Source organism: Strongylocentrotus purpuratus, unplaced genomic scaffold, assembly GCF_000002235.5.
Source record: "Strongylocentrotus purpuratus isolate Spur 01 unplaced genomic scaffold, Spur_5.0 spur5_scaffold_10, whole genome shotgun sequence".
In the NCBI taxonomy this organism is placed as follows: Eukaryota; Metazoa; Echinodermata; class Echinoidea; order Camarodonta; family Strongylocentrotidae; genus Strongylocentrotus; species Strongylocentrotus purpuratus.
Window position 1 is genome coordinate 10,429,031 of NW_022145595.1, and position 27,655 is coordinate 10,456,685.

General features: G+C 36.9%; 1 protein-coding gene across 3 annotated transcripts; it reads left to right on the top strand.

The window, feature by feature from the left end:
• Positions 1 to 577: 577 nt before the first annotated feature.
• LOC115918098 lies at positions 578 to 27,655 on the top strand. Of its 3 annotated transcripts, none has more exons than XM_030979461.1 (15): positions 578 to 1,318; positions 5,383 to 5,475; positions 8,185 to 8,319; positions 9,094 to 9,207; positions 9,969 to 10,048; positions 10,947 to 11,052; positions 12,572 to 12,629; positions 13,511 to 13,605; positions 14,433 to 14,582; positions 16,828 to 16,990; positions 17,710 to 19,839; positions 21,258 to 21,453; positions 21,888 to 22,645; positions 23,383 to 23,389; positions 26,922 to 27,655. In XM_030979461.1, exons 1-15 carry the CDS (start codon positions 1,160 to 1,162, stop codon positions 26,974 to 26,976), a joined length of 4,299 nt encoding a protein of 1,432 aa, XP_030835321.1. In that variant the 5' UTR covers positions 578 to 1,159; the 3' UTR covers positions 26,977 to 27,655. The 3 variants fall into 3 exon arrangements, with proteins under 3 accessions (XP_030835321.1, XP_030835320.1, XP_030835322.1); XM_030979460.1 differs by lacking the exon at positions 23,383 to 23,389 and adding an exon at positions 25,696 to 25,718; XM_030979462.1 differs by lacking the exon at positions 23,383 to 23,389.

Here is a 27,655-nt window from a genome sequence, read left to right on the forward strand (position 1 = left end):
TCGACACAAGGAGGAGAGAGGGAGTCGGATGCTATAGGTTTCTCGCCGAAGCTTGGAAGTGATTGAAATGACACTTTGTGCCATCAATCTTAAGCGTTGTAAAGGAAGAGAAGGTGTCTGAACGCGAAGTGGATACATGCCATTCCCACACATTCTCAATTGAAATCACATCACTTTGCTCGTTGTCCGTGACACAGAAAAGGCAACCCACTTCTTTGAAATTTAATGATAAAGAGTGGGAATAAGGGCCACAGCAGATACCCATCGTTTCTATTATCACAGTCCACAAAACACAATATCAAATCAAGAATCTTATCAAAACAAGTCGGCTGCTTCTCCAGCTCCGCATAAAGGTCCAGAGGCAAACCGCTGCATGTTTTTTCTGGAAGGAGGTCAAAGAATAATCCTTGGTAGAAGCGATGGAAATAATAGAGGGATAATTTTGGAGTTGTAATTGTGTGGTTTCATTGGAAAATGGGTTACCTTTGTGATTTTCCCTGAACTGTGTTTGGTTGATTAGATTGAAAATACACCAATAATGATGTTGGATTAATAGTAAAGCGATATAGAGGGAGCAACTGCTACAACTAATCTTGCTTTCTAAAACCAAAGAGAACCAACAACCAACTGATAGTCTTGTTACATCAGAACTCTTTGTGTGATTAAATTGCATTCTAACAGAGGAGCATTGTACTGAAAATAAACCTGGACGATAGCTTGATACAGAAAGTCTCATGAATAATGGATGAAGAAGGGGCTCCACTCTCTCAAGGAATTTGACACACACCATTGAAGAGGATCGCTGCAAACATGCTTCAAGTCAAGAGTAGAATCCGGTGAATTTGACAACTAAACTCTTCAGATCACCATCACTGCTCATTTTTGGAACAGTGAACATCACGCTTTGCCATGGATAAAATCAACGTTCTCCTGTGAATTTTATGAATATTTCTTCTTTGCAACCAACATCGCTGCATTTACACGTAGAAAGGCAACACAGAGAACTACAGCTACATGTACATACTCATGCAACATATTTCTAGAATGACTCAGAAGTTATCAAAGTAAACAATAGGAGAGATTATTTTGATTATGCCTTCGTCAAATTCTTGAGATTTTGAAAAAACAACTTTGCTAGAGATTTTCATTGTCTATCATCATGGCCGCTTGGGTGAAGGAAAACTTTAATCGAGTCAGACCTCGTTCGCAGTCTTCGAGAAACATTTTCAAACCTGGAAATACAACGTCGGTCATCTTCTCAAAGGGACTTCTGAACGCTCCTGGAGATAATAACTGCTTTCTGAACAGTGCTGTACAGGTAAATATTACCATCTCAATATACCAGTCAAGTGTACTACATGCAGGTGTTTAAAAAACCACTCTTGTATTTTAGTCATATTGTAAATGGTACCTGGCAGGAGTTAATTCCTTGAAATGCTAGAGCACCGTAATGGCAGCACAGCTAAAGCCGAGTTATAATTAAGGCACCTTGAGCATCCCTTGGGGTGGATTTGTGCGTATTATAAATGTTGTTATTATTATTATTTAAATTATATTAAGTGAAAGTTGTAACTACAATGTAGTGCATAGATGAATATGAACTTAGACTTTGCTCGTTTTTTGTTGAAGAATGTAGTAAATAATGCTTCTCAAAATATCATCCATCATAATTACTGATACCCAGATTGTTATGGCCTTTATTTGTAATAAGGTGCAAATGTACATTGTAATTTCAAATGCATACATGTATCATTATGTGGGAACTATTATTATAAGAAAATTACTAGGAAATAACATGTACCGGTACTAAAAAAAAAAGGTCTTTATTGTGTATAGTTTAGCTTGATATTAGTGGCATATAGCTTTATGTTTTTAGTCAATCAATTAAAAAAGAGTCAACCTTTTTGTTATGCCCGTTATACAGTACACCATATTGGTTCCTCAAGTATATAAATGAAAAGTACCGGTATATGCATGGAGATGGTATATGCATTACATGCTTTCAAAAATCTAGATGAATTAAGCATGACAAAATCAATTACCGGTGAATAATTAATGGTCCATTAATTTTTATAGATTGCAGGTGTGCCAAAAATGTTATTGCTGTATATTGACCTCTCATTTTTGTACTTTCATTCTTTTTGTTTTGACTGCATGGATAATTAACCCATAGCAGTATACAGTGCCTCCTTTAGGACATTTTTTGCATACTTGTAATCTTTAGATCAGGATTGCTAGGAATTACACATTATACATGAGCAGAAAAAGCAACAATCATAGAAAAGTTTGAGTCTATTTCCAGTGCAGTACGCTGTGTCATTCACAAATAATTATAGAGCGATTTAATTGTGACTAATCATTAAAATTTGTTAAATTGGCAATGCCGTGTACAATTTGTACTCACCATTTTTGTGGACACATTGGCAATTTTACAATTTTTAGTTTTCATTGAATTCATTCACATTGGTTGAATTTTACACTTCTCATTATTTCAAACTATGAAGTAGTGGAAAATAAGAATAATCATTAATTGCCAGATTTAGGAGAGAAAAAATTATTCATTTATATGAGAAAACTCTGAACTGCTATGGGTTGAAAATGAGGTCAGAAAGGGAAGAGGTCGTTGTTTGTTTGTTTGCTTGATTTTGTTTCTGCATTTTTCAACATAACAAAAAGTAATATAATACAAACAACATGTAGGTACATAAAAAGAGTCAAAAAATGTATACTGTATGATCGTATCATCATATAAATGATTACATAATTATACCTTTAAAAAAAAACATAGTTGACATCACATCATTTCAAAATTGACAAATGCAGGAGACTGACATCTTAAGCTAGAGCTTGAACGTGATTATGGCCTCATGTTGCCAATACATCATACACTGTATGTAATGATGCAGAGGATTACGCACGATCAGCTGATTCATTGTGTTTGTGGCACGCTAACCAATATTTATTCATTCAATCAATGGAGTAGTACGGTGTACTATTTTTGTGGTTTGTTTGATTTGAATAGACAAAGAGAGGGCCGAAGAGAAAGCTCTCCTACATGTAGCATTCCAATGAAGTGATACATGTCTATGATCTACATCTATCTGTATTCTGTAATGACGTTATTTTTAACTTATGATGTAATACATGTACATGTACATGTATCTGTAGAGTGGAGTACAGACTACCATGCATAGTGTACATCTAGATGTGTAACAACTAGATCATTCATAACCCTTGTAAATTTGATGTTTTTTGTGTTTTTCGTAACTCAAGAACGAAACGTGGACTATAGTTGAACTTGGGTCTTTGTCGATAAATTTAGATGTACCGTATGCTTTCTAATTCGTATTCTTAAGAAACATAAAGCAGAATAAAGCAATCTTTCACATAGTACCGGTACTTGAAAATTACAAAATTGGTAAGGATATGAATAATTCAGTTGTTAGCTGTATATGTTCAGTAGGCCTGTATCAATTAAAAAAAAAAAATTATTATTAATAATCTACAATTTAATTGTAAAAATACATTTGTCCCTTGCTGTACGTATGTATATGTAAATTTGCATGCATGACCATTGACTTTATCTTCAATGTAGATCTGTTCTACATTTCATTTCAAAATCATTATTTGAATTCATTTTTGTAAGATGCCATATTAAGCTTTAACAGCACCAAAGTGACAATGCATAATGGCCAGAACACATGGAAGAAAAATCAAAATTAAAAGAGATATAAGAGCGTGGACTCTTTTTCCATCTCATCAACACACCAAAGCATTCAATTGTGTATGAACATATTAAGAGGGAATCCTCTTTGCTATGAGCCATTAGGTATATCTGTAATCCATGTAAATGGCACTCCTGGGAGAAGGCATTACTTTTGTCTGAGTAGTTTTAATCACTAAATTGCTTGATATACTCCAAATGGTTATACCACGAAATCACAATTTATGCTGCTTGATTGGAACAAAATGAACCCATCTTATATGCTTTTGACTATTTTCTAGATTAAATATAAGCAGGCCGACATTTACACTGGTAATTTCAAAATGCATCTAAATGGGATACACACTATTTGATTGTAAAGGTTGTAGATTTGATAGTTCGAGAACCGATTAGTTTAATCACTAAATTGATAAACACCAAATGGTTATACCACGAAATCACAATTTAAGCCGCTTGATTGGAACAAAATGAACCAATCTCTCGCATACATTTGGCTATTTTCTAGATTACATTTAAGCAGGCCTACATTTACACAGGTAATTTCAAAATGCACATGTAGTAGATGTACATGTAGTAGATGTACATGTACATGTACATGGGATTCTGCTGTTTGATTGTAAAGGTCGTGGATGTAATGGTTCAAGAACAGTTCACGATATTTTGAAGGGCTAACTACTTATAAATCTATTTTTGAAATTTTATTTCCCACTATATCGTTGACAAAATAAATATGAATATATATAAGATGAACCGCTGCGGATGAAAATGACTGATTATGACAACAAGAAATTGCCAATTTGTACACAAAATAGTGATTGTTATATTTCACACCCCAGTGCCAATTTAACGACTGCAATGATTACATGTACATACAAACAATTAAATCATTCTTTTTTATGAACGACACAATAAACATACTGCAATGAAAATTGACCCAAATTTTGTTGTTTTAATTTTTGCTCATTCTGCTCATGTACAATGTACCATTCCTACAATTCTGGGTCAAAATTTATGATAAAATGTCACTAAAATGAGATACTGAACTGCTAGTACATGTACCTTACATGTATATGGGTTGAATAAGCGTTTTGTAAGATAGATGAGAGAAACACAATAATTTGGGTACATATATCTATCTGGTCCTAAATCCTCACCAAACAAAATATTGAACATGTTAAACAAATGTATAATTTGTCAAAAATGTAGGCATTCTTAACTCGCATTTTACCTGTGTACAGGTACATATACATGTACATGTACATCAAAAGTACTTATAGTATCATTGACTTTTCCACATTTTCTTCATTTTTTGTTTGTAATGAAGAAACTCTATTTTGTCTGTTTGACTTTAAAAAGAAATGTGTATTCCTTTTAAGTAAAGCCTCGGTCACAAATGCCATTACGAACTGCTACGAACGCCGTATGAACGATTTTCAGACAATGGAAATTCGGTAAGACAATGGAAAAACGGGGATTCGTACAAAATTATCGTTCGTACGAACTTTGTGACCGTAGCATTATGAAATGTTCTTTTATTATAAAATGATGGATGCAGTGTAACATATATATTTTGTCTGAATAAGTGTATTGCTTGAAAATATTTCTATTATATGTAATGAAAAATATTAAAGTGTCGTTTTTTTCTTGCTATATTCTAGGTATTATGGCATCTGGATGTATTCCGGAGGAGTTTCCGTGAGATGCATGGCCATGCCTGTATGGGCACATCGTGTATCTTCTGTGCATTAAAGGTAAACTAATCATTCTCCTAATTTTCAGGTTTCTTTTCTTGAGATTCCACTTAATTCATCCATTATATTTACTTCATGATGTAACTTGAATATTGAATACCGTAGTTTGTATGAGTACAGTATTATACCCTTTTTGTGACAGGCATTCCACATTTTGTTAACTTTTAGGGGGGTCCACTAAAAAGCAGTGCTTGTAGTTTGTGGATTCTCCCATCTTTATAGGCAAGTGGTCTTTATGTACAGGTCAATTGTATGTATGCTTCAATGAGAAACACTACTCAAGGAAACAGGAAATGTGATCTTATGCAGGTGGTCTTCACATACAGGTTTTTGCTTAAACAGGTTTCACTGTTTTATGATATTTGTAAGGTGAGACAAAATTAAAAAGGCATGTACATACTCTCAGTCATGCACCTGTAATAATTTCCTTCTCTTCCTTGGGGGTGTTTCACAAAGATTAAGATCAACTTTAAGTTGGACTTAACTATGGCAGGCCGCTGGTTGCTCTCTCCATTGGTCTCTCAATTATGATCTTTAGATAATATTTTTTCATTCAATAATGAACTATCAAAAAATGAAATTCTGTAGATTTGTGTCAATGATTGGTACGTCTCTTGAGAAACCAATGCCAGTAAATGATGAGAAAATAGTGGCATGAACAGCCTGTCATAGTTAAGTCCAACTTAAAGTTGATTTTAGTCTTTGTGAAACACTCCCCTGATATCATAATGTTATCTCAGTAGAGTTTCGTATTCTCTATGTCATTGTCTGTTCAGAGCCAAAAGGGCATAAACAAAGTGTCAAAGTATTTGATTTAACACCCTTCTGGCTCCAAACAGATGATACTGTATATGCCTTCATTACTTGTCTGTATGATTGTTTGAATAGATCATTTTTAATTTTGATATGGAATCCTGTTCTGAAACTACAATGATACTTTTGAAAGCATTCATGCAGACTAATACATACTGTACCACAGCATTCTGTGCTACATAGATAAACATCGATTTGTTTTCTTTTCATTGGGAGAAAAAAAAACAGTCCAAGTTGTCTCCAGAAACATGTACAGTATATGTACTACAATGAGAACGCAGGAGTTTTCAGTTTCCGTACATTTTACACAAGTCATGAAAACTCTACATGTACATGGGTATGATGATGGTGTTTAATGTCGTCAAGTATACAAAAGTAGCCTCCATAATATAAAAATGTAGGCTTTATTGTATTTCCAACTTACTTTCACTGATTTGAGGAAACCAATGAAATACGACATTTTACTTTGTTATACAAACAGTCAAACCTGCTTTAGTGACCACCTGTCTACAAAGACTACCTGTCTACAACAAGCACATTTTTTTTCTCCCTTCAAAATGGTTTCTCATTGAAACATGCACTATTAGGAATTTGTCCACAAAGATCACCTGTCTACAAAGACCACCTGTCTACAAAGACCACTTTTTGTCTTTTCCTTGGGCGGTCGCTATATAGATAGGTTTGACTGTACTGTATATAGAAATTTTCATTTTTTAAAATTTGATTTTTCAATCGCATTACATGTAGCCATGTAGGAGAAGAAATGCCATGTTGCTTTTTCGATCATAACTTTGCCCCTGAACCATTTCAGTAGGATAGCTGTTTCAAAAAGTTTTGAAAAGAATGTGGATATGCCGTTCTAAGATGGCACTTTTATTTTCCATGATCTTTATTCGATTCCATTTGACATCAATTATATTCCACTTGAATATGTGATTATACAAAATGATTATAATACAGAAATGGATATAAGTGAATGAAGTTTAGGCACTGATGCTTTAGTCAGCCTTCATACATGAATCAGTGTATTGCAATAGAAATGTATCTAGTCAAACTGTTTAAAGCCCCACTGTACTACTTGTAGCTACTTGCTCCCTCTATATACATATGTAGAAAACAATGCCTAAGCTGTGCCCGTTGGTCATCCATGATCCTCTTTTCTTATGTTAATTGAGAGCTGAGTTGATTAGATAGTCACCTGTCAGTGACCACGCTGGGTGGTCTAATCCCTCCTGGCCAAATTAGTACAGACAGGCTTTAACCCATAGCCTACTGGAACCGGGTGGTCCCTGTATTAAAGGGAAAGTCCACCCCCAAAATAAGTTTGTTTCGATAGAGGCAGAATAATAAGAAAATCAGGTGAGTGAAAGTTTGAGCAAATTCTGAATGAAAATAAGAAAGTTATGAATTATTGAAGTTGTGATCAATCAAATACAAATTGGCAACTCTGTGACTTATTATACGAGCTCTCCTTCATTTGCTTTGTGCATAATATTCCATAAAATCATGTTTTCTTCGTTACTGATGACGGAATATATATTTGTTCCTTGCAGGGGGAGTATAGAAACATATTTGCAATTATTATATTTAGGGTGCATGTATGGTTTAAATTTTTCTTGAGGGAAAATGAAAATTTTAGATTTTTTTTAGTACTGAGCAAATGGAAGTTGAGCTCGCATGATACGTCATAGAGTTGCCAATTTGTGTTTGATTGATCACAACTTAAAAAATCCTAACTTCCTTATTTTTAATTGGAATTTGCTCAAACTTTCACTGACTTGTTTCTCTCATTTTTCTACTCCTATTAAAACTAACTTAATTTCAGGGTGGACTTCCCCTTTAAGCCTATGGCAGTGAGAGAGTTCAGTAATGAGTGGGTTATTTTTTTTTCTTTAGGCGTTATTCATCCAGCTACAGCACAGTGAGGAGACTGCATTACCGGCTGATGCTCTGAGAAAGGCTCTTGCTACTGCTTTCAAAGATCAGCTACGCTTTCAGCTAGGATGCATGGATGATGCAGCAGAATGCTTTGTAAGTATAGTGGCTAGGATGGGGCAGGGGTGGGAGTAGAGTTAGGAGGGGGGGGGGGGATGGGCATCAGCTAAGCTTCCAATTAGGACATATTAACTATGTTGCTGAGTGCTTCGTGGTTTAATGGCTGGGATGGGGGCAGGGCAAGGGTGGGGCAGGGGTTGGTGCATATGCTACAATTCCAGATATTCTTACTAAGATGTATTGATTATGCTGCAGAATGGTTTTATATTGGAAAGCATAATGTTCTGTATAATGCTTTGTAAGTATAATGACTGGGGGGAGGGGAGGGGGTAAAATTTGTCTCTTTTCTTGGATGGGGAGTTTCTTGACAGATACTGTACCTCTCTTTTCACAGTGATGATATCAAGTTTTAAAAAAAATCCTAAAATACTTTTTGTATCAATATCTTAAACCCCATTCAGGTATCCCACGGTAAATAGCATTTTAAAAATGTTTATGTAAGGATGTCTTTATACTTTTTACTTTTCAGTATCTAAACACACAGAACTCAGCAAATATGCAGAGGTTCTTTGTTGGACTTACATCAGTTTACACATTTGAGAAAAAACACCCAGGTTTACTGTTCATATCTTAACAAGAATTCAGAGTGTCTAGGCATATGAAGTCACAGTATGTATTAGTTATTCTTTTCAACACTACTATTTTACTATAATTTTCTTCCCTATAGCTCACATCAGAACACACTTTAAAAATCCTTCAAATAATTCATGTATGTAAAAAACGTCTTTATTGTTCTGTTTTCTATTCAAGGAAAACATTCTGGTGCGGATCCACTTCCATCTAGCTCATAATATCAAGGAGGACCTATGTGATGCAAAACATTGCATCCCTCATCGCAAGTTTGCTATGACACTTATTGAACATGTGAGTATACATATTGCCATTTCCTTTGGCACATACATTCAAAGCTGTCTTAGTGGCCACCTCATAAATGCCACCTGGCTGTAGTGGTCGCCTAGATTGCCCTCCTGTATTAGACGAAGCATGTTTTGTAGAACCTGCCTAGAAAGGCCATCTGTGTGCAGTAGCCAGCCTATCAGTTTCCTGTGGGTGACCTTAATAGACAGGTATTGTATTTGTGTAGAGCCTCAATAAATAATATATAACATGACATTCTATTGTAAAAGATGTTAACAAAAAATAGGTATTACTTTAACTATTTAATCCACTCATTAACTCAGAGATTGAAGTAAAAACCATATTAAAAACAAAAGGAGTGTGAAAATGAAAAGAATGAGAGAGAAAACATTTAACTGTAATATGTTATTCTCATTACACACATCTTCATGTAAAGCTTGAAATAAAGCAATATTCTGTCTGTCTGTGAACAGAAAATTCTATCAGTTGTAAGATATTGACTTCGATGGGTTACATTCTTATCAAAATGCATTAAAGCATTAAACATTACTGCATTGCTTGCAGCTACTTGCGCTCTCTATATAGCCAACAATGCCTATGTGGTACCTGTTGATCCCCCATGGTCCCCTTTTTTAAATGTTAATTGAGAGCTGATTTGATGAGATAACCACCTGCCAGTGACCACACAGGGAGGTCTAATCCCTCCTGGCCAAACTAGTGCAGATAGGCTTTACATGTTAACAACATCATATTTCTCTTTATTACAGAGTATTTGCAAATGTGGTGCTACATCAGAACCTTTCCCCTTCACCCAGATGGTCCATTATGTGTCCAGCACAACACTGTGGTAAGTGATGACACACCCTCTTTCTCTCCTTCTCTCATCTATCTGTGTATGTCATTCTCAACTTCTCTCTCTCTCTCCTTTTCTCTCTCCTTTTCTCTCTTTCTCTTTCTCCTTCTCTTTCTCTTTCTGTTTCTCTCTCCATCTCTTTCTTTCCATGTCTTTCTGTCTAGATAAATATCTCCTGTTTTGAGACAAACTATGGTATAAAACATGTACAGTGTATACTTTTGAGCGCTTACAACACCATCATCATCATTATTATCATTATCATGATCATCATCTTCATTATTGACATCATCACCATCACCATCATCATCGTCGTCGTCGTCGTCCTCGTCGTCATCATTATCATGATGATCATCATCATCATCATCATCATTATCATCATCATCATCGTCATCATTATCATCATTTCACAATGCAGAAAACAAAAAGGTTCAGGTCATTGTAGACAGACAAAATTCAGATTCAGATTATTTATTGACCCATATTTCAAAAACATCAGAAAATCAGCTTCCATTGTCAAAACAAATAATGGACTTCTTGACATCATAATTAAAAAAGCATAGATCATTTAAACATTACTAGACAAATAAGGCTCCAAAAAAACAAAGGAGGCAGTAGAGAGAGAGAGAGAGAAGAGAGGACCGTGAAATGGAAAGACAGATAAGGGGGGGGGGGTACGTAGAGAGAGGGAGATATAGACTTGATGGAGGAAGAGAGAGAGGGGAGATCAGAGCAACTTTTCATATACATGATGTAGTAACAGCCTGGGGCCCGTTTCTCAACAGAGAGAGAGAGAATCACATTGCACTGGAAAGGAGGTATACATGCAAAGAGATGAATGGGAGAACTGGTGAATAGGAAAGATTAATAACTTTCTCTTTGTTTGTTACAGTACTGAAGCTAGCAGGATGAGGAAGGAAAGAGTCTGGCCGAACACAGATCATTTTGGAGTTCTGCTGAGGAAAGCTGGTGCTATCGGTGATGTCAGGAAATGTCCTGTAAGTAGTTCACAAGAAATCCAAACCTAAAAACAACCAAACCTTTAAAAAAAGCTGGAAAATCAGAGAATCTGACTTGTGAAAGTTTTTAAAGGCCCACTGTACTACTTGTAGCTACTTGCTCCCTCTATATAGAAAACAATGCCTAATCGGTGCCTGTTGGTCCCCCATTATCCTCTTTTTCTTATATTAATTGAGAGCTGAGTTGATGAGATAGCCACCTGTCAGTTACCTCGCTAGGTGGTCTAATCCCTCCTGTCCACTAGTACAGACGCGCTTTAAACAAAATCTGACAAAAAATGAGAAAATTAGGAATTTGTGAAAGTTGGAATCACTATAAGTATGGGCACTGCAAATTGGCTTAAATTGGTAATGTTTTTTCTTTAATATGTATGACTTGGGGTGGTCTTTTTTTGTTAGACGGTCTGTAATAATATACTCTCCATAATATATTTTGAGAAGTGCCCCAAGGGTGATGGCACTTGGGAGCAAAACCGAAATTAGTGATATTTTTGTGCATAATAAATGGGAGAGTTATTTGTGACTATGTCACAATCCACTAACCAAATTGCCAATTTGAGATTCGTATAGATGTAGGGATCTCATATTTCAAGCATTCACAACTTTCTTGTTATTGGTCTGTTTCTCTGATTTTCCAGCTTTCGTTAAAATAACTCATTACAAAGGTTGGATTGCCCTTTAGGGCTAATTAAAAATATAAACTCCAGTACTGGTAAAAAAAAAAAAAAAAATTCTCACAGAATCAAACGAAACTTACACTGAATGTTCAAGATTACAAATAAATGACTTGTGCCAAACAATTTTGGAAGAAAATGTATACTGGCTGAGTAATGAGCATAGAAAGACAAGGAAATCAAGGTAGTACTAGCCCCGACACCACTGTGTTGTCCCATATATAGCTTTCTATGTGAGTGCTTGTTACTTTACCAAGACTCGGTCAAATTTATTATGATTTTGATGACTCTAGAACCTTGCAGTGCACACCAATACTTACATGCTACATGATCAACTGTTTCTGATCCTTTCCACACCTTTTCTTTCACAACGCAATCGCATTACCAGTACTAAAGTTTATCTTTAAGATATTTTCAGTTTAAATCTGTAAGTACCATGATCTCAAAACTGGTATGTTTCCTGAAGTGCTCGGTTTACCAATCAAAACAGGATATACAAAGATGTATTACAGATACATCTTTTTAGTAACTTATAATATTGTTCTGTTCCCATCGTGTTTATTGATTTGATTTGATTTAATTTTATCTTTTATTACCGAAATTCATTTCACAAACAGATATAGATATAACAGTGTACGTAGACATTTTTTGTAAAAAGGACTAACAAACTAGCATAATGCTAATGTAGGTTAGTCTCATCAAAATATACATAGTTATTTGACATTTGAGCTTTTTTACGATGTTTAATTTGATATTTACAATGGACAATATTTACAGAGAAATGTTCCATTTGAATAAGAATTGTCTTCATCTTATTTTGACAGAGTTCATGTGGTAAGAACATCCATATCAGGAGAATACTCATGAACTGTCCTGATGTCGGTGAGTACAGCCTGAATTCTTTTCTGATCAGATGATTACAAAATCATCTTTGATAACATGATTCTAAATTTATTGATAATTATAATTATAAAGTTAATTACGTAGATCCACATCACGAGAATCAGGAGAATACTCATTAATTGTCCCAATGTTGATTAAATATTTTTCTAAAGTTATTGATAATAAAGATTTTAAAGTGGTATAGCGCTTAATAATAATTATGATAAGGTGGATTGTCCCAATGTCGGTGAGTACAGCCTGATTATTTTTTTTATGATTGAATTATTTTAGTGTTGTCTTTGATAACATGATTCTAAAGTTATTGATAATAATAATCATTAGATTAAGTATAGCGCTTACTAGTTACACTGGCAATAAGAGTAGGGGGAAATCCTGGTGAAGTGGTCCACCTGCACACTCCCATCAGTTATACCAAGAAGAGAGACGCAAGGGTTACAATGATTCAGTTCACTTTCGCCCCCAGGCACAGATGACACCAAACACTTAATAATAATAATAAGAAGAATAATAAGAAGAATAATGATGATGATGGTGGTGATGATGATGAAGAAGAAGAAGATGATGATGATGATGATGATGATGATGATGGTGGTTGTGGTGGTGGTGGTGGTGGTGGTGGTGATGATGATGATGATGATGATGATGATGATGATGATGATGGTGATGATGATGATGATGATGATGATGATGATGATGATGATGGTGGTGATGATGGTGATGATGATGATGATGGTGATGATGATGATGATGATGATGATGATGATGATGAAGAAGATGATGATGATGATGATGATGATGATGATGACAACGACGACGATGATGATTATAATAACTCTATTTCCCCTGTTTTCTTGCTACAGTGAGTATTGGACTGATCTGGGATTCTGACAAGCCTGATATTGATCATATAACAGATGTCATCTGTAATCTGGGTACAACTATTCAACTCAGAGAGGTAAACCTGTTACCCATACACTTTATATCACTTCTCTTTCTTCTTCTTCTTCACCTTCTTCTTCTTCTTCTTCTTCTTCACCTTCTACATCTTTTTCTTCTTCTTGTTCTTTTTCTTTTTCTTCTGTTTCTTCTTCTTGTGTAGAAAAACAAGGTAGATGACCTAAAGACCATCTTACATCTACTCTTCAATCCCCATCATATTTTTGTAGACTTCCTTTTTTGTAATCTGTTGATCAAAAAATAGAACATGGACAGATGAACAGTGACTTTCCTCTTCATTATTGATTTGATTTGATTGATTGATTTATTTCTGTTTGATTTTTCTTTTTCTTTCGCAGTTTTACAAATATATAACAAACAAAACATCGCAAATTTTGCACATGACAAAAGAATATATGTAGAATAAAGTGAGGCTGGCTGTAACTAATCGAAAACATCAAACAGGAGGGTTGACAAAGTAAAGCTTGATAGCATGACTAACCTCAATGGATACATAATAATACAAACATGGTGGAAAAAAATAATGGTGAATAGGAGAGAAGGAAAAAGAAGAAAGAGGGGGTGTACATCCAAATTTACAGATGTATGTGGTAGTTGGATTTCAATTTGATATAAGAAGATAAAAACAAAGATGGACCTTTGAATATTGAGTGGCAAACTTGGGATATATTATAGAATGAGAAGACTCGCAAGGTTTCTGGACAATATGAATAAGAATGTGAGATCAGTGAGCTGATTTTAAACCTGGGCCTGCGAGTCGGAGCCTTGAAATTTTTGTATACAAAACAGTGTATAGTCAATATTCCCATTCTTATTCCCATGCAGCTCTTTGATGACACTGTGGATGATAGGGCTAAGGCTAACAGCCTTTTCCTGGTCGGTCTTGTGACCTACTACGGCAGGCATTACACCACGTTCTTCTATAATACCAACCTAAGATACTGGGTCTACTTCGATGATGCTGTTGTCAAACAGGTAAGTAACCTGGGACCCGTTTCACAAAGCCATTTTTCAATGACAAATGACAAAAATCTAATAAAAATCTGCTGATAACCAATCAGAAGCAAGCATTTCAGTAGCTCATAACAACAACTGTCAGTTGTCACTGATGACAAGTTGTGTGAAACACCCCCCTGGAGGGTGTTTCATAAAGACTAAGTTCAACTTTAAGTTGGATATAACTATGGCAGGCCATTCATGCCACTGTTTGCTCTCACCGTTTACTGGCATTGGTGTCTCAAGAGATGTACAAATCATAGTCACATATCTACAAAATTTATATTTTTTGATAATTAATTATTTAAGGAAGAAAAATGTATCTAAAGCTCATAATGGTGAGAGCAAACAGTGGCATGAATGGCTTGCCATAGTTAAGTCCAACTTAAGTTGATCTTAGTCTTTGTGAAACACTCCCCTGGAATCAGTAATGCCATCTATTTGGAGCCAGAAGGGAGTTTATCTCTGTGTAAAATGATATGTATTAATGTCCTTCTAGCTCCAAACAGACGATATTACACCCATGTAGCCCTGGTGGTTTATTGCCGTTCGGTCTACAACCAGTTCGCCTACTATCCATGGTTTAATAAACATTTTATCATAAATAATAATAATCATAAAATGATTAAATTAGAACTTATGGATGGTAGACGAAAATGGGCATTAGACACACTGGGAGTTAGAATATTAAGACTAAATGACTTTTAGCCCAATTAGCCAAAAGATAAGTACCCGGTAGACGAAATGATTATTAGAACTTATGGATGGTAGACGAAATGGGCATTAGACAAACTGGGGATTAGACTAACTGATTATTAGACTAAATGACTATTAGCCTAATTAAATTGGCCATTAGACCAAAAGATAAGTAGACTAAATGATTATTAAATCATGTGGATAGTAGACAGGTTGGGTAGTGTAGACCAAATGGGAATAGAATAATTGGGTAGTAGACGATCTGGGACCCGTTTCACAAAGCCTTTTTTCAATGACAAATGACAGATATCAGTGACAAATCTGCTGATAACCAATCAGAAGCAAGGATTTCAGTAGCTTATAACAACAACTGTCATATGTCACTTATGACAAGTTTTGTGAAACACCCCCCAGGTTGTAAACCAAACGGCTATTCACCGCCCTGATTAGAGGCTTGACAATCAGGAGGCAATAGACCAGGGCCCTGTTACATAAAACTTGATATCAATAACAAGTTACAAGCTACTGTTATAAGCTACTGAAATCGTGGCATCTGATTGGCTGAGAGCAAATTTGTCATAGAAATTTAGTATTTGTTATAGATAAAAAGTTTGATGAAACAGGCCCCAGTTGACGGTTAGCAACATGCCCCAAATGACCCCGAATATCCACAGATCTTCAAAATCATGAAGAGGTCCCACTTTGCACATTTCGATATTGCAAAATTTGGATTGCCTGTAGATATATGGCTGGGAAAATAGCATCTGGCATTTTGTTAATAGCAGACGTTTCAAGGTTGAAATCACAGATACTGCATATATATATTTATCTCACAGTGTATGACATATTCTAAATCAATAGGCATGAAAATGTGTCAAGCTCTATACATGCTCTAACTCTGTTGGAGGGGCGCCATATAATAGATATGCTGCAAACTCCTGGGTAAGTATTTCTGTTAATAGTTTCAAACAACAGACTGAGTATATGTGATCAAAATAAAGTTCGTAGCCAGTTTACTCACTAAGGACATCTTTTATTTAAAGCCTGTCTGAACTAGTTTTACCAGGACGGATTAGACTACCTTGCTTGTTCACTGACAAGTGTTTATCTCATCAAATCAGCTCTCAACAAACATAATGAAAAGGGGATCTTGTGGGACCAACGGTTACCACTTAGGCATTGTTTGATATATAGAGGGCGCAAGTAGCTACAAGTAGTGCAGTCCGGCTTTAATAGTTGGTAAAATTTAGTCAAGCCACAATAGAGCCTACCCAATCACTGACTTTCGCGCCATGATGACATTCCCTCCCTCCCTCCACTTCTTGTCTTTAGCATCCTCCTTATTTAGACCAACCTTACTGCTTTCTTTCCTCAACATATCTTTCCCTGAAATCTAGTGTCTTCCTTTCCCTCTTATGCCATCCACTATGTCTTTCAGATCCCACGCTCTTTTCTCAGGTTCATCACCTTCCCTTCTCATCACATGATTGGACATTGGTAATTTGATGTTTATCTTTTCTTTGAATAGGTTGGTCATAACTGGTCTGATGTTGTGGATAGATGTCGGAGAGGTCATTTTCAGCCTCTGTTACTTCTGTACGCATACCCTGATGGTAAAGCAGTGTCAACGGTCACAGCCCCCAAGCGCATAACTATGCTCAAAGGATACGACAAAGATGACAAGGAAAATGGTCAGTTTCCTATTACTATAATCTTGTGAAACATTTTGCTCATTATTGTTTTCCAAAGGAGAGAAAATCATGAAGGACATAAGGAAAATCAACGCTCTTTTTTAGTGCCATTGATATTTGTCAAGTATAAAATACAGTAAAACCTGCTTTTGTGACCACCTGTCTATAATGACCACATATCCTGTTTATCTTGAATAGTGATTGTCATTGAAACCTGTACTTTAATAGGCTTTTCATATTATAGTTTTGAATATCCATGCTGGTACTTTGTTCTTTAATGTTTCATAATTTTAATTTTGAAATGAACACAGTTCTCCTGTGAAGCTTTCATAATTCAGTAATATTAGTACACTCTTCTTTAGACATTAATTTATTGTTTAGCTTTTTTCAATTCGCATGTTGTAATTTAAAAAATTGATTTGGTCGTAAGTTCCAAGTGGTCTGTAAACTCAGCATGCGATGTTAGAAATATTTATGCGTTGGTATACAGTCGTTCGTAAAGTAGGCAACTTGGCGATCACTACATAACACTGAGCCAACGGGTATTACGCTCCCGTACAGACATACGCATAAAGGTACACCAGTACGCACGGGAGCGTAATACTTGTTGGCTCAGTGTGCTGCCCTCTATGTACCCAAGCATGAGCAACTTTAAGCAATGGGTGAAACACACTGTGAAATCATTGGCCTAAAAATGTTTCCATTATCCATCATTTCAGGAGGACCACTTGTCCACCCAAACAAACCTGAGGAATCACTGTTACTCAAGGTCCTCACCGAGCCAGAAGAACCCATCCCAATCCATCATTACCATGGTAACAGTAACAGTAGCACCATGAGTGGACAGAGTGCAAGCTCCAACGATTCCCAGAATACCTTGGTCTATCAGCCAGTGGGGACAGTCCCTGAGTTCCAGGCAACGTCGGAGATCAGGACGCCTCCAAAGGGTGAATCCTCCAGGGACAGCAGGAGAAACGAAGCCGATTGGACGATCGGTAATGACGGGTCTGTCGCAAATGCAACCAGGGCTAGTTGGATTCCAAATTCCATTGTCGAGATAGGGCATGATGCCCTGAACTATGTGCCTATGAAGAAGCCTGGTGAAGGAAGCTATGCCATCTCTCAGTTTGCTCTACAAGGACACGATGAAGCTGCGGACAGAGGAACTGGTTCCAAGACAATGCCTAGAGTCCAGAATGGAGGGAACCAGACCGAGAGACCTTCATCTGCTAAGGATTTATCGTACGGTCAGAGGATCCAGCCGATGTCACCACAGCAGAGTCGAAGACCATCTTCAGCACAGTCTAAGATCAGTAGGCAATCGGTTAGACAAGTTTCCTCTTCTGTTGTGAGTACAAATGATTCAGCCTCACAAAGGACAGATACCGGCTCTCAGGGAGGAGCAATGTACAATGCCAAGACAGGAATGATCACCGGGCATAAAGAAGCACAGTCTCCTCAACACATGCCTCAACATAGCCTCACCTTTGAGCCTTATGGTAACTTTGCAACCGAAGTTGAACGTGACCCTGTAGCACAGAAAAACAGGCAACTGAACATCAAACCTCTACAGGAATTCAGTGTAAGACAGGGACCTCAAGATGCCACTATGAACCCAACTAATGTTCTAGCTCCAAATCAACAACCCCCAAAGACTAATGTGGTCAGACAAGGATCTTGGAGTAATGGTTCTAGTGGACAATATACCGGAGATCCCGTCCAGAGAACTTCCTCTGTCCAAAGAGCAAGTTCATTGACTATCAAACCTCTTGACAGATATCAAGATTCCCATAGTAGTAACCCTGATTTGAAATCCGATGCAAATCACTCTAGAGGACTGAATTCAAATGCAAGCTATACAAGTTCCAATGGTGGACAGTTTCCCAAGTATTCAAGTGTGCCAGACCTGCAGCGGCAGATGAATCCTCATGATGATATACCTGGGAAACAGTTTTCGAGGACAAACCCTCCTGCAGGATCAAGGTCAATGAAGCGTTCCCCCTCGTTAGACCAGCCTGTATCTGCAGGAGGTATACTAGATACGGCAATCCGTAATTGTGAACCAACTCCAACGCAGAATCAACAGCGTGATGGACGTCACATACCACTAATGAGATCATCATCGGTTACTCAAAATCCTGAAGATAAGCAAGCCAGGGCAAAGTACAACATACAGAATAAGTTCCTGACCCTACCAGGAAAGAAACAGGCTAATCAGTTCAGACCAAGTAGTAATAAGCAGAGCTTGATGAGTAGCAGTGGTGGAATAGGGTACAGTTCTGCTCCACAAAGAGACACGACGTACCATCAGTCGTCTAGCACCGAGAACAGCTCACAAGGGACATCCCACCATGAAGGACTCACTATGAGACAAACACCTGAGGTGCACGTCAGCAAGGGTTTAGACATTGATTCCATCGCGAGCAGGGACTCCGGTTACAGGAGTCGAGACAGGTCAAGCGCAAGCTCCGGAAGTGTCTATTCTCTGGATGGACATGCTTCCGATGTTCCACCACCAAGTGTAACGGCTTCAGCGTCCAGTAATTCCCATGATAAAGATATCTCTAAGTATGGACACGTGCACCAGGGTTTTGATAAGAATCAACCGTCACCCATGCACCATCAGACAAGTTACAGAGGCGATGCCCAAAGACCTCAAACGCCTACAAGACAACTTGGTCAGCAGTTCACACCTGCTGCAGCCGACAAATCAGACCGCAGAACTCAAGGATCTGAGGATGTAGTCATTGAATTCATGCAGGGTGTTGAAGAACAGTTACTCTCATCCAAGAAGGCTGAAGAGGAAGGGGATTTGGCATTAGCACTTGGTCTCTGCACAGCAGCAGCTTGTAAGTCCACCCCCCTTCATTACCCATTCTGTTATGAAGTATCATTATGATGTAGTGAAACTAATATAATTTATTATAAAACTTCATGGTTTCTGTCAAACAGATAACTAGGAAAACTGCAATAATAGTGTATATGATGCATTACCTATTCACTATGAATATGATTGAAAATTGAGTGAGAATTTTGAATTTTAAAATGAGAAGAATAGATCTTGAAATATTTGAAAAAGCTTTCAGAAACCTGTAATAATGAAATTTGTATCTCCGATACACTATAATTGTCTGAGAGATGAATAAATATCAGCAGTACCCAAAATTGCATGCACTTTGCAATTTAAGTTTTACAAAGTGAGAGTAAACCTTGAACCCTATTCAAGCTGTATTCACTGGGTATCACAGCACCAGTACGGTGGCATATAACGTACCACTGTACATTTTCCTCAAAAAGATGTGTAAAGCAAGCATGATTTCGTGCAAATTAAAGGATGAAAGGATGTTATTACCAGTTTCCTTGTAAAATTCCAGGTAACAAACAGCAGTTATTATTGTAACAAAACATACCACAATTATTAGGTTAACTCAGTCCTTGATGTTCCAGTGGTAGTACATGTATTATCTTTTATCTTTATTTTTTCATTTGTCATTTTTCTGATATCATATGTATTTTCTTTATTGCAGAATAAAATAATGATGAACATAATAAGAATGGGCACAAAGTTAAACGTAATATTTTTTCTCTTCATGATAAAATGTGAAAAGTTTGGTGGATTTGTAGGACTGTGGGTGACATAGTTTGCAGGTCGAGTCCCACTAATGTCCTTTGGCAAGACATTAATCTACATTTGCCACTCTCCACCCAGGTGTTAAATGGGTACTGGAGGAAAAGAATTCCTTGAATGCTGTGAGCACTGAATTGGTAGCCTAGCAGAGTCTTAAGCACCTTGCATGAAGGATATATGGGCTATACCGTGCGTCCCCCAAAAAACTATACACTTTCAAAATGGCTGCCGAATAAAAAATATTTGATTCTGGGGGGAAAGTTTTATATGTATGGAAAGCTCATAAACTCAACTTTCATATCACACCAAAAAGTCCGAAAAAAATTCATACTTGGGTGAGCACTGCTCACTTTTGTAAAGGGTATGAAAATTAGGTTGTGAGAAAAGAAAATGCTAGAATCGTCAGCAAACAAAAGAAAAGACAGGGTTGTTGAAGACATGTTAAAATCATTAATATATACAATAAAAAGTAACGGACCTAAAATAGAACCTTGAGGCACGCCATATTCAATGGTCTTTATAGAAGAATGTGCATCGTATATGAGAACGTATTGGTTTCTATTATTATTATTATCATTATAAACATATCAAATTTTATTACTATTACTATTTCAATACCCTTTCTCTTTATACCTGTAGCGACGTTAAAGATTGCGTTGCGCCAAGATGGCTTGAAAGACCAGACCAAGCTATTCCTGCAGACCAAGTACAATACGACCGTGCTGAAATCACGAGGGTTGCATCGCCGATTGACCTTACTTAGAAGATCAGAAGGGGACAGAAACATCCACAACAAGCTCACTCCACCTGCACCTCCAAAGCCAGACTATTCAAGGTAGAATGAAAGACTAGTCACTGGGGTTTATGAAAAGTTAGTCACAGAACTAGCTCCAAGTAACAGTATTGGGTGCGATAAAATGATACGTGAGATGATGATTAGGCAGTTGGAGTTCATGGGTCACATTACACGTAAAGAAGGCCTACAGAATCTTGGATACTTTGGATGGACAGTCTGCAGAAATTGTTGGAAGAGAGAGGAGTGAAAAAACTGGGAGTGGTACTAATACAGAAGGTTAGGAGCGGAGGGTTGTGGAACAGCATGATCGCCAAAGTAAAATGATATGGCACTTAGAGAGAGAGAGAGAGAAAGTAGAAATGACCGTTCAGAAAACTATACTAATCTGCAAAGTGTTTATATATTTTCTTTAAACAGGAGCTTTTTGAAGTACCATTCCTTGTTATGATTTTTTTTGTGTGTGATTGAAACAGAGACAAACCAATTGTGAGGATGGATAGCAGGGAAGAAATGCAGCGACAAGAGCAGGACTCAATGCAGCAGATAGCGCTCTTGAAGAAGCGAGTGGAAGACCTATCATCGGTACAGGACACCAGCAGACTGTATGGACAGAAGAGTTCTACCGAACAGACTGATTCGTCAAGGAGCGGCTATCAACCTCGGCAGTATCAGAGCGTCCCATCATCACCTTCCCTGCAGCGTAATAGAACGAGTGGCAATCAGACCATGCAGTATGGATCAGCTACCAGTATGACATCAGGCGCTCCGATGGGACATGGACACAGTCGGATCCAGCATGACCCTTCTAATGGACAGGGACGGGTGCCACAAGGACACGGTGTACCTCAGGGATCCTCCTTGGAACCATCAGGACACCAAACCTCTGCTCCTCCTGTGCACAAAGACTGGAATCAATCACAGGTTGGCTATACATCGGGTTACGCTACGGTGGGGCGGAGCTCCACGCCCCTTGGTTTCACGTCCACGTCACGTCCGGCAGAGGTCAGCAGCTCCCGTTACCGATCGCAGACTCCCACCCCCTACCTGGGATCGACGAAACCCTCGTCGGGCTACGCTGGACACCACATCCACACAACAGGGAACCGTAATAACAATGCTATCACCCAACAGAACGGGAGAGACGCAGCCAGAGTGTACCAGAACACGGCAAGTGAGACACAACAGAGGAACTATAACCAAGATTGGGTCCAAAGGGAACAACCAAGACATGGTAAGGATACTGCCTTTTTTCTTTGATTTCACTTTCAGAAAAATAAAGCTTTGCATCATCAATTTACCCTTTAAATGCCATTTCATCAAGTTATGCCATTCATCAAGTATTCACATTTACCAATGTGTATATGTAACTAGTTTTCACTAATTTAAAACCAAATTTCAGGTAAAATCTTTTGTCAAATTTATTCACTGGTATTTGGGAATTTTTCTTTCTAAAGTCTCGGGAGAACACTGCCTGTTATAAATGTTATAGTGTTGATAATTTTTTCAAGTTTCCTAAGTATCAATTTTTGATGCATGTTTGAGAGGAGATGTTCAACACCTAACCATTTCTCTCAATGTAATATCTGTATTTTCAAGATATTGAATGTTTTGAATACCGGGTACTTATTAAAGAATTTATCTGTCACTTTGAATATCTGGTGTTAAGGCTAAAATTAGTTCTTATCATGGTGTTACATCGCAGTACATGATGATGAAAAATAGGAATTCCTCGAGCAGAACAGTGAACTTATTGGGTATAACAGTCCAAATAGATGCCCTTGATTGCCAAACATCATTTGCGATATTCTAGCAGAAATTTCATTTAATATACTTTTCTTGAAGGAAACATTTGAAGAGATATTTTACAATGAAAAGAATAGGAAATTAAGAGATAACATCCCAATTTTCTAAATTTCATCGTAACATTCATGGACCATCATGCTAACCATTCATTCGCTATGGACTCAGATGCCAGGTAAACTCAAGCTCACACTGCATGTACATTGCATGACTCTAACACGTCTTTTTGTTGTGAATACTTAATATTAGCGCGCTTTCGCAAAGACGACGGAAGGCAAAGACGACGGTAATGCGAGCGAAACACAATCTGTGCATGTGCGAACCAGAATTTTCTCAGTCCTGTTGATTTTCACGTCCGTACGCGGCCATTATAGCATTTATTCCCTAAACATGACGGAAGAGCTGTATCCCTGTAATTCTCCAGAGGTCTTTGCTTCCGTCGTGTTTGCGAAAGCGCTCTATTGTCTGTTTGGAGACTGAAGGCTGTTAACTCATACTGTTTAACACAGAGTTAATGCCATTTTGGCTCCAAACAAATGATGTCACCATTAACTTGGACAGATCTAATTCATTGCATGAACTCGATGTTTGTGGATTGGGACAGTTGACAATTATTGTCCATCGATTATTATAATATATGTTTGTGAGTGCATTAGTAATATGCACTGCACACAGGTTAAAGGTAAAGACCAGTTATGGTCATGCGATTGCATTGTGAAAGAAACGTTGTGGAATCGATCAGAAAAGGTTGATCATCTAGCATCTGCAAAGTTCTGGAATCATCAAAATGATAAGAAATTTGGCCCATTCTTCATAAAGTTACAAGCACTATACACAGAAAGATGTATATGGGACTACCCCATATCTCTCACAGTCCATGAGAGAAACAAATTTACCAAATATATGAATTAGTAGGCGGTTTCCCGGCCAATTTTTTATCATCATGTATTAGTCAAAACATATTCTTTCACATGATTGGTAATGAGAGCTTCCATTTCATTTTTTGAAATTGGGGCATTTCCAATACTGGTCTTTACCTTTAAGTCACAGTAGGATAATGAAAAAGACTTGTTGAGTTCATAGTTTGTCTCATTGTGACTTAACCAAGTGCAGTACATATCACTAATGCACTAATGCACTAATGCACTAATAAAGTTAAAAACATATATTATTTGTTTTATATGATGGGTCCACAGTGTGAGTAAAAAGTTGAGAAATTGACCAAAAAACCTGACCAAAAATCCAAGTAGCGCACAATCATGGAGGCCCTTATTTGCTTAATTGGATGACCTTGGGGGTGTTAAATTGAAATGTGCATTGTTCAAAATATTCTTTTAGACAGAAACAGGTCGCACTTTTAGCTTGAAGTACATAGGTGTTATTTTATTCATGTTCAGAAAAACACTTAATTCCACAGGGGTTTGAAAGCTGAATAATAGAATGTTTTTACTATTGCATCCACAGTTAAGACATATTGTTACTCTTACTCTATGCTGTGCTTCTGGAATAATGTTATTAAATCTTGAAATTCACCAAAATAATGTGATTCGATCGTCATATATATTAGTAATCCATTTGATTGTTTCTTGTACAGTGGTATGACTTTTTGTATCAAGTTCAGTAGTGTTGCAATTCTACAAATGCACTTCATATATTTGATTTGTTAATCATTAATGGTTTTGTTGGTTATGTATGTGGATTTGTGTTTTTTTGTGTTACATTTCAATCGAAGTTTATACTCTAATAGACCAGTTCGTAGTTACCATATAGTACATATGACCCGTAATATCCACGACATTTTTACACAGTAGTCCCACTTTTTGCATTTTAGACAAATCACTGCCAAAGTCATGGATGTGCTCCATGAATACCTTTTTATTTGCCCTCTTGAGAAGAATACTTCCACCTGTGTTCAATAGATTGTACCCTCAGTGCATAAATGAATTTTGATTACATAACTTTTATGAGCACGGATCCAGTATTCGTATTGGTGGATTTTACAATTTTGGTACAAATGACCTTTATCTACATGGGCTGGGGGGTGTTTCACAAAGATTCTAGGTCAAACTTAACTCTAAGTTGGACTTAAATATTATGGAGAGTCATTTTTAGCCTTATAATGAAATACATTCAAAAGCAAAATTCAAGTATTTAGACTCTTCATAAATTCCACATCAAGAAAATGAAATCTCCCCAGATGATAGAAAATATGAATGATTTGAATCAACATTTTATTCCTTTCAAAATAATGTTTAGAACATATTTTCAATGATGCTAACGGCTTTCCATAATTGTTAAGTCCAACTTAGAGATAAGTTCAACTTAGGATCTTTGTGAAACACCCCCCAGATTGTATCTACGAACTGGCTTATTATGTGATCAGTGCATACTAACTTCTTTTCTGGTGTCATTCTAACAAGCACTTTTTCTTTGGTGTGTTTTTCTTTGATATCACCGTACACATACTAACTGGGACTACAGGATTGGGAAAACTTACGATGTCTGTAAGTATTGTAGTCTACATCAAACTCTTCTCATTTCATGTAGCTTCTACTCTCCCCAATCAAGTTTAAGTTTATTTATTTTCCACATACAGGTAGTTAATGATACAAATAAACACTGTAGACTCTTTGCCCACTCATTTGATAGTTTGTGTTCTAAAGGAAACTGACGCCAGGCTGATAAGAACGCGCACTGTGGTATGAGTTTAAGCAAAAATCGTCTGCTTGCCAATTCTTGGTGAAAAGGAGGGTGATTTAGGCAATAAAATGTCTTTAAACAGGCAAAGTATGATATTAATTGAAAAAAAAGACACATTAATCCGAAAAAATAATATGCACTTGATAATCCCAGAATGTTTCTGGCCATTTCGTCATTCCTAATTATAAACGACAATGAGATTGTAGGATCCTTAGTTGTAGGACAAATACAAGGACATTCCTGCAATGATGTCAAATGCGTCATCAAGCCACGTGACCTTATTTACCTTTTTTTGAGGGGTGTAGCTTAGCAAGCATGAGATCTGTGAAAAATGGATGGTTATTATCATTTTTGGGTCAATGTAGAGATTTTCTGAAAAATGTTAGGCTGGAATGTTAATAAGTACAGGTGTATTCATGTTTTAAAAGGCTAAGTTAGTTGGGTTAGAGCCTTAGAGGGGACCTTTAAAGCTTATCTGTACTAGTTTACAGGAGGGATTAGACTGCCCTGCAATGTCACTTGACCGGTGGTTATCTCATCCACTCAGCTCTCAGTTAACATAAGAAAAAGAGGATCATGGGGGATCAATGGTCACCGATTAGGCATTGTTTGTTATATAGAGGGCGCAAGTAGCTACAAGTAGGACAGTGGGGCTTTAAAGTCAATCTTGGTCTTTGTGAAACACCGCCCCAGATACATGAGTAGAAAGGGAAAGAATTTCTGCGCAGACTGCATCCATTTTTGTTGCATAACCCCATCACATGCTAAGAAATAGGAATTTTCTAAAGGAAAATAAGGTTTAATAGCCTTAAATTGGCAAAACATAACATTGAAAGGTTCAAAATCATTATTTTTTGGTCGAAAATGGCAATTTTTTTTTACAACTCTTCAGCTAAGTTCTTACCCGCTCTTTTTTTCTCCAGATGACAAATGTTATCATATAAGTTTAATTATTATTATTTTGTTTGTTATAATGACAAGTTTTTATATTTTCTGTTTGTCCCCAGGATACCACGACGTTCATCAAGTATAACAGTGCTGTACCCAAGCAGAGAGGTGTAAATGGATCCAGTGCATACCCCGAGCGTGACAACGGAGACAATCTCATTGACCTGTTATAACGACATGTATAAGACTATTCTCACTACATGTATAAGACTATTCTCACCATGGTCATTTGTAATAACAATACATAAAGCATTTTCAAGTTATAACAGTTATTCAGATTTATACATTAACTTAGCACTGAGCTGTTACATTCACCTGTAGAACTGGGCTTTTGACAAGAGTGACTTGAAGGATTTGCTATTGGGGGGGGGGGGGATGTTTTTATCCGACGTCAATGAAAGGGAGCTCCAGATCGGGATGGTTTGGGGGTAGAGTCGAGTAGGGGTAGCAGTCTTGTTGGTCTGGACAGTGTTGTAGTTCAAGGGCAGGTTTTGCCTAGTTGTCTAAATGTCTCAAATAATGAATAATGAATAATTTTGAAATTATTCATTATTGTAGATTGATGATTGACTTGCAGGGAAGAAAATCCAATCCTAATACATATTTGCAGTGAGAGAAAGCAAAAGAATCTCATGACTAATATAATTTTTTTTTAATATGGAAACTAAAATCATTGTAAAAATATGAAATCCATTGTCCTTTAAAGGAATGGATGGAAGATGGAGTAATGGCAATACTTGGTATCCAATAGTGTTCCCAAGTTACTAAGTTTAAACAAAAAACTGTGAGTGAA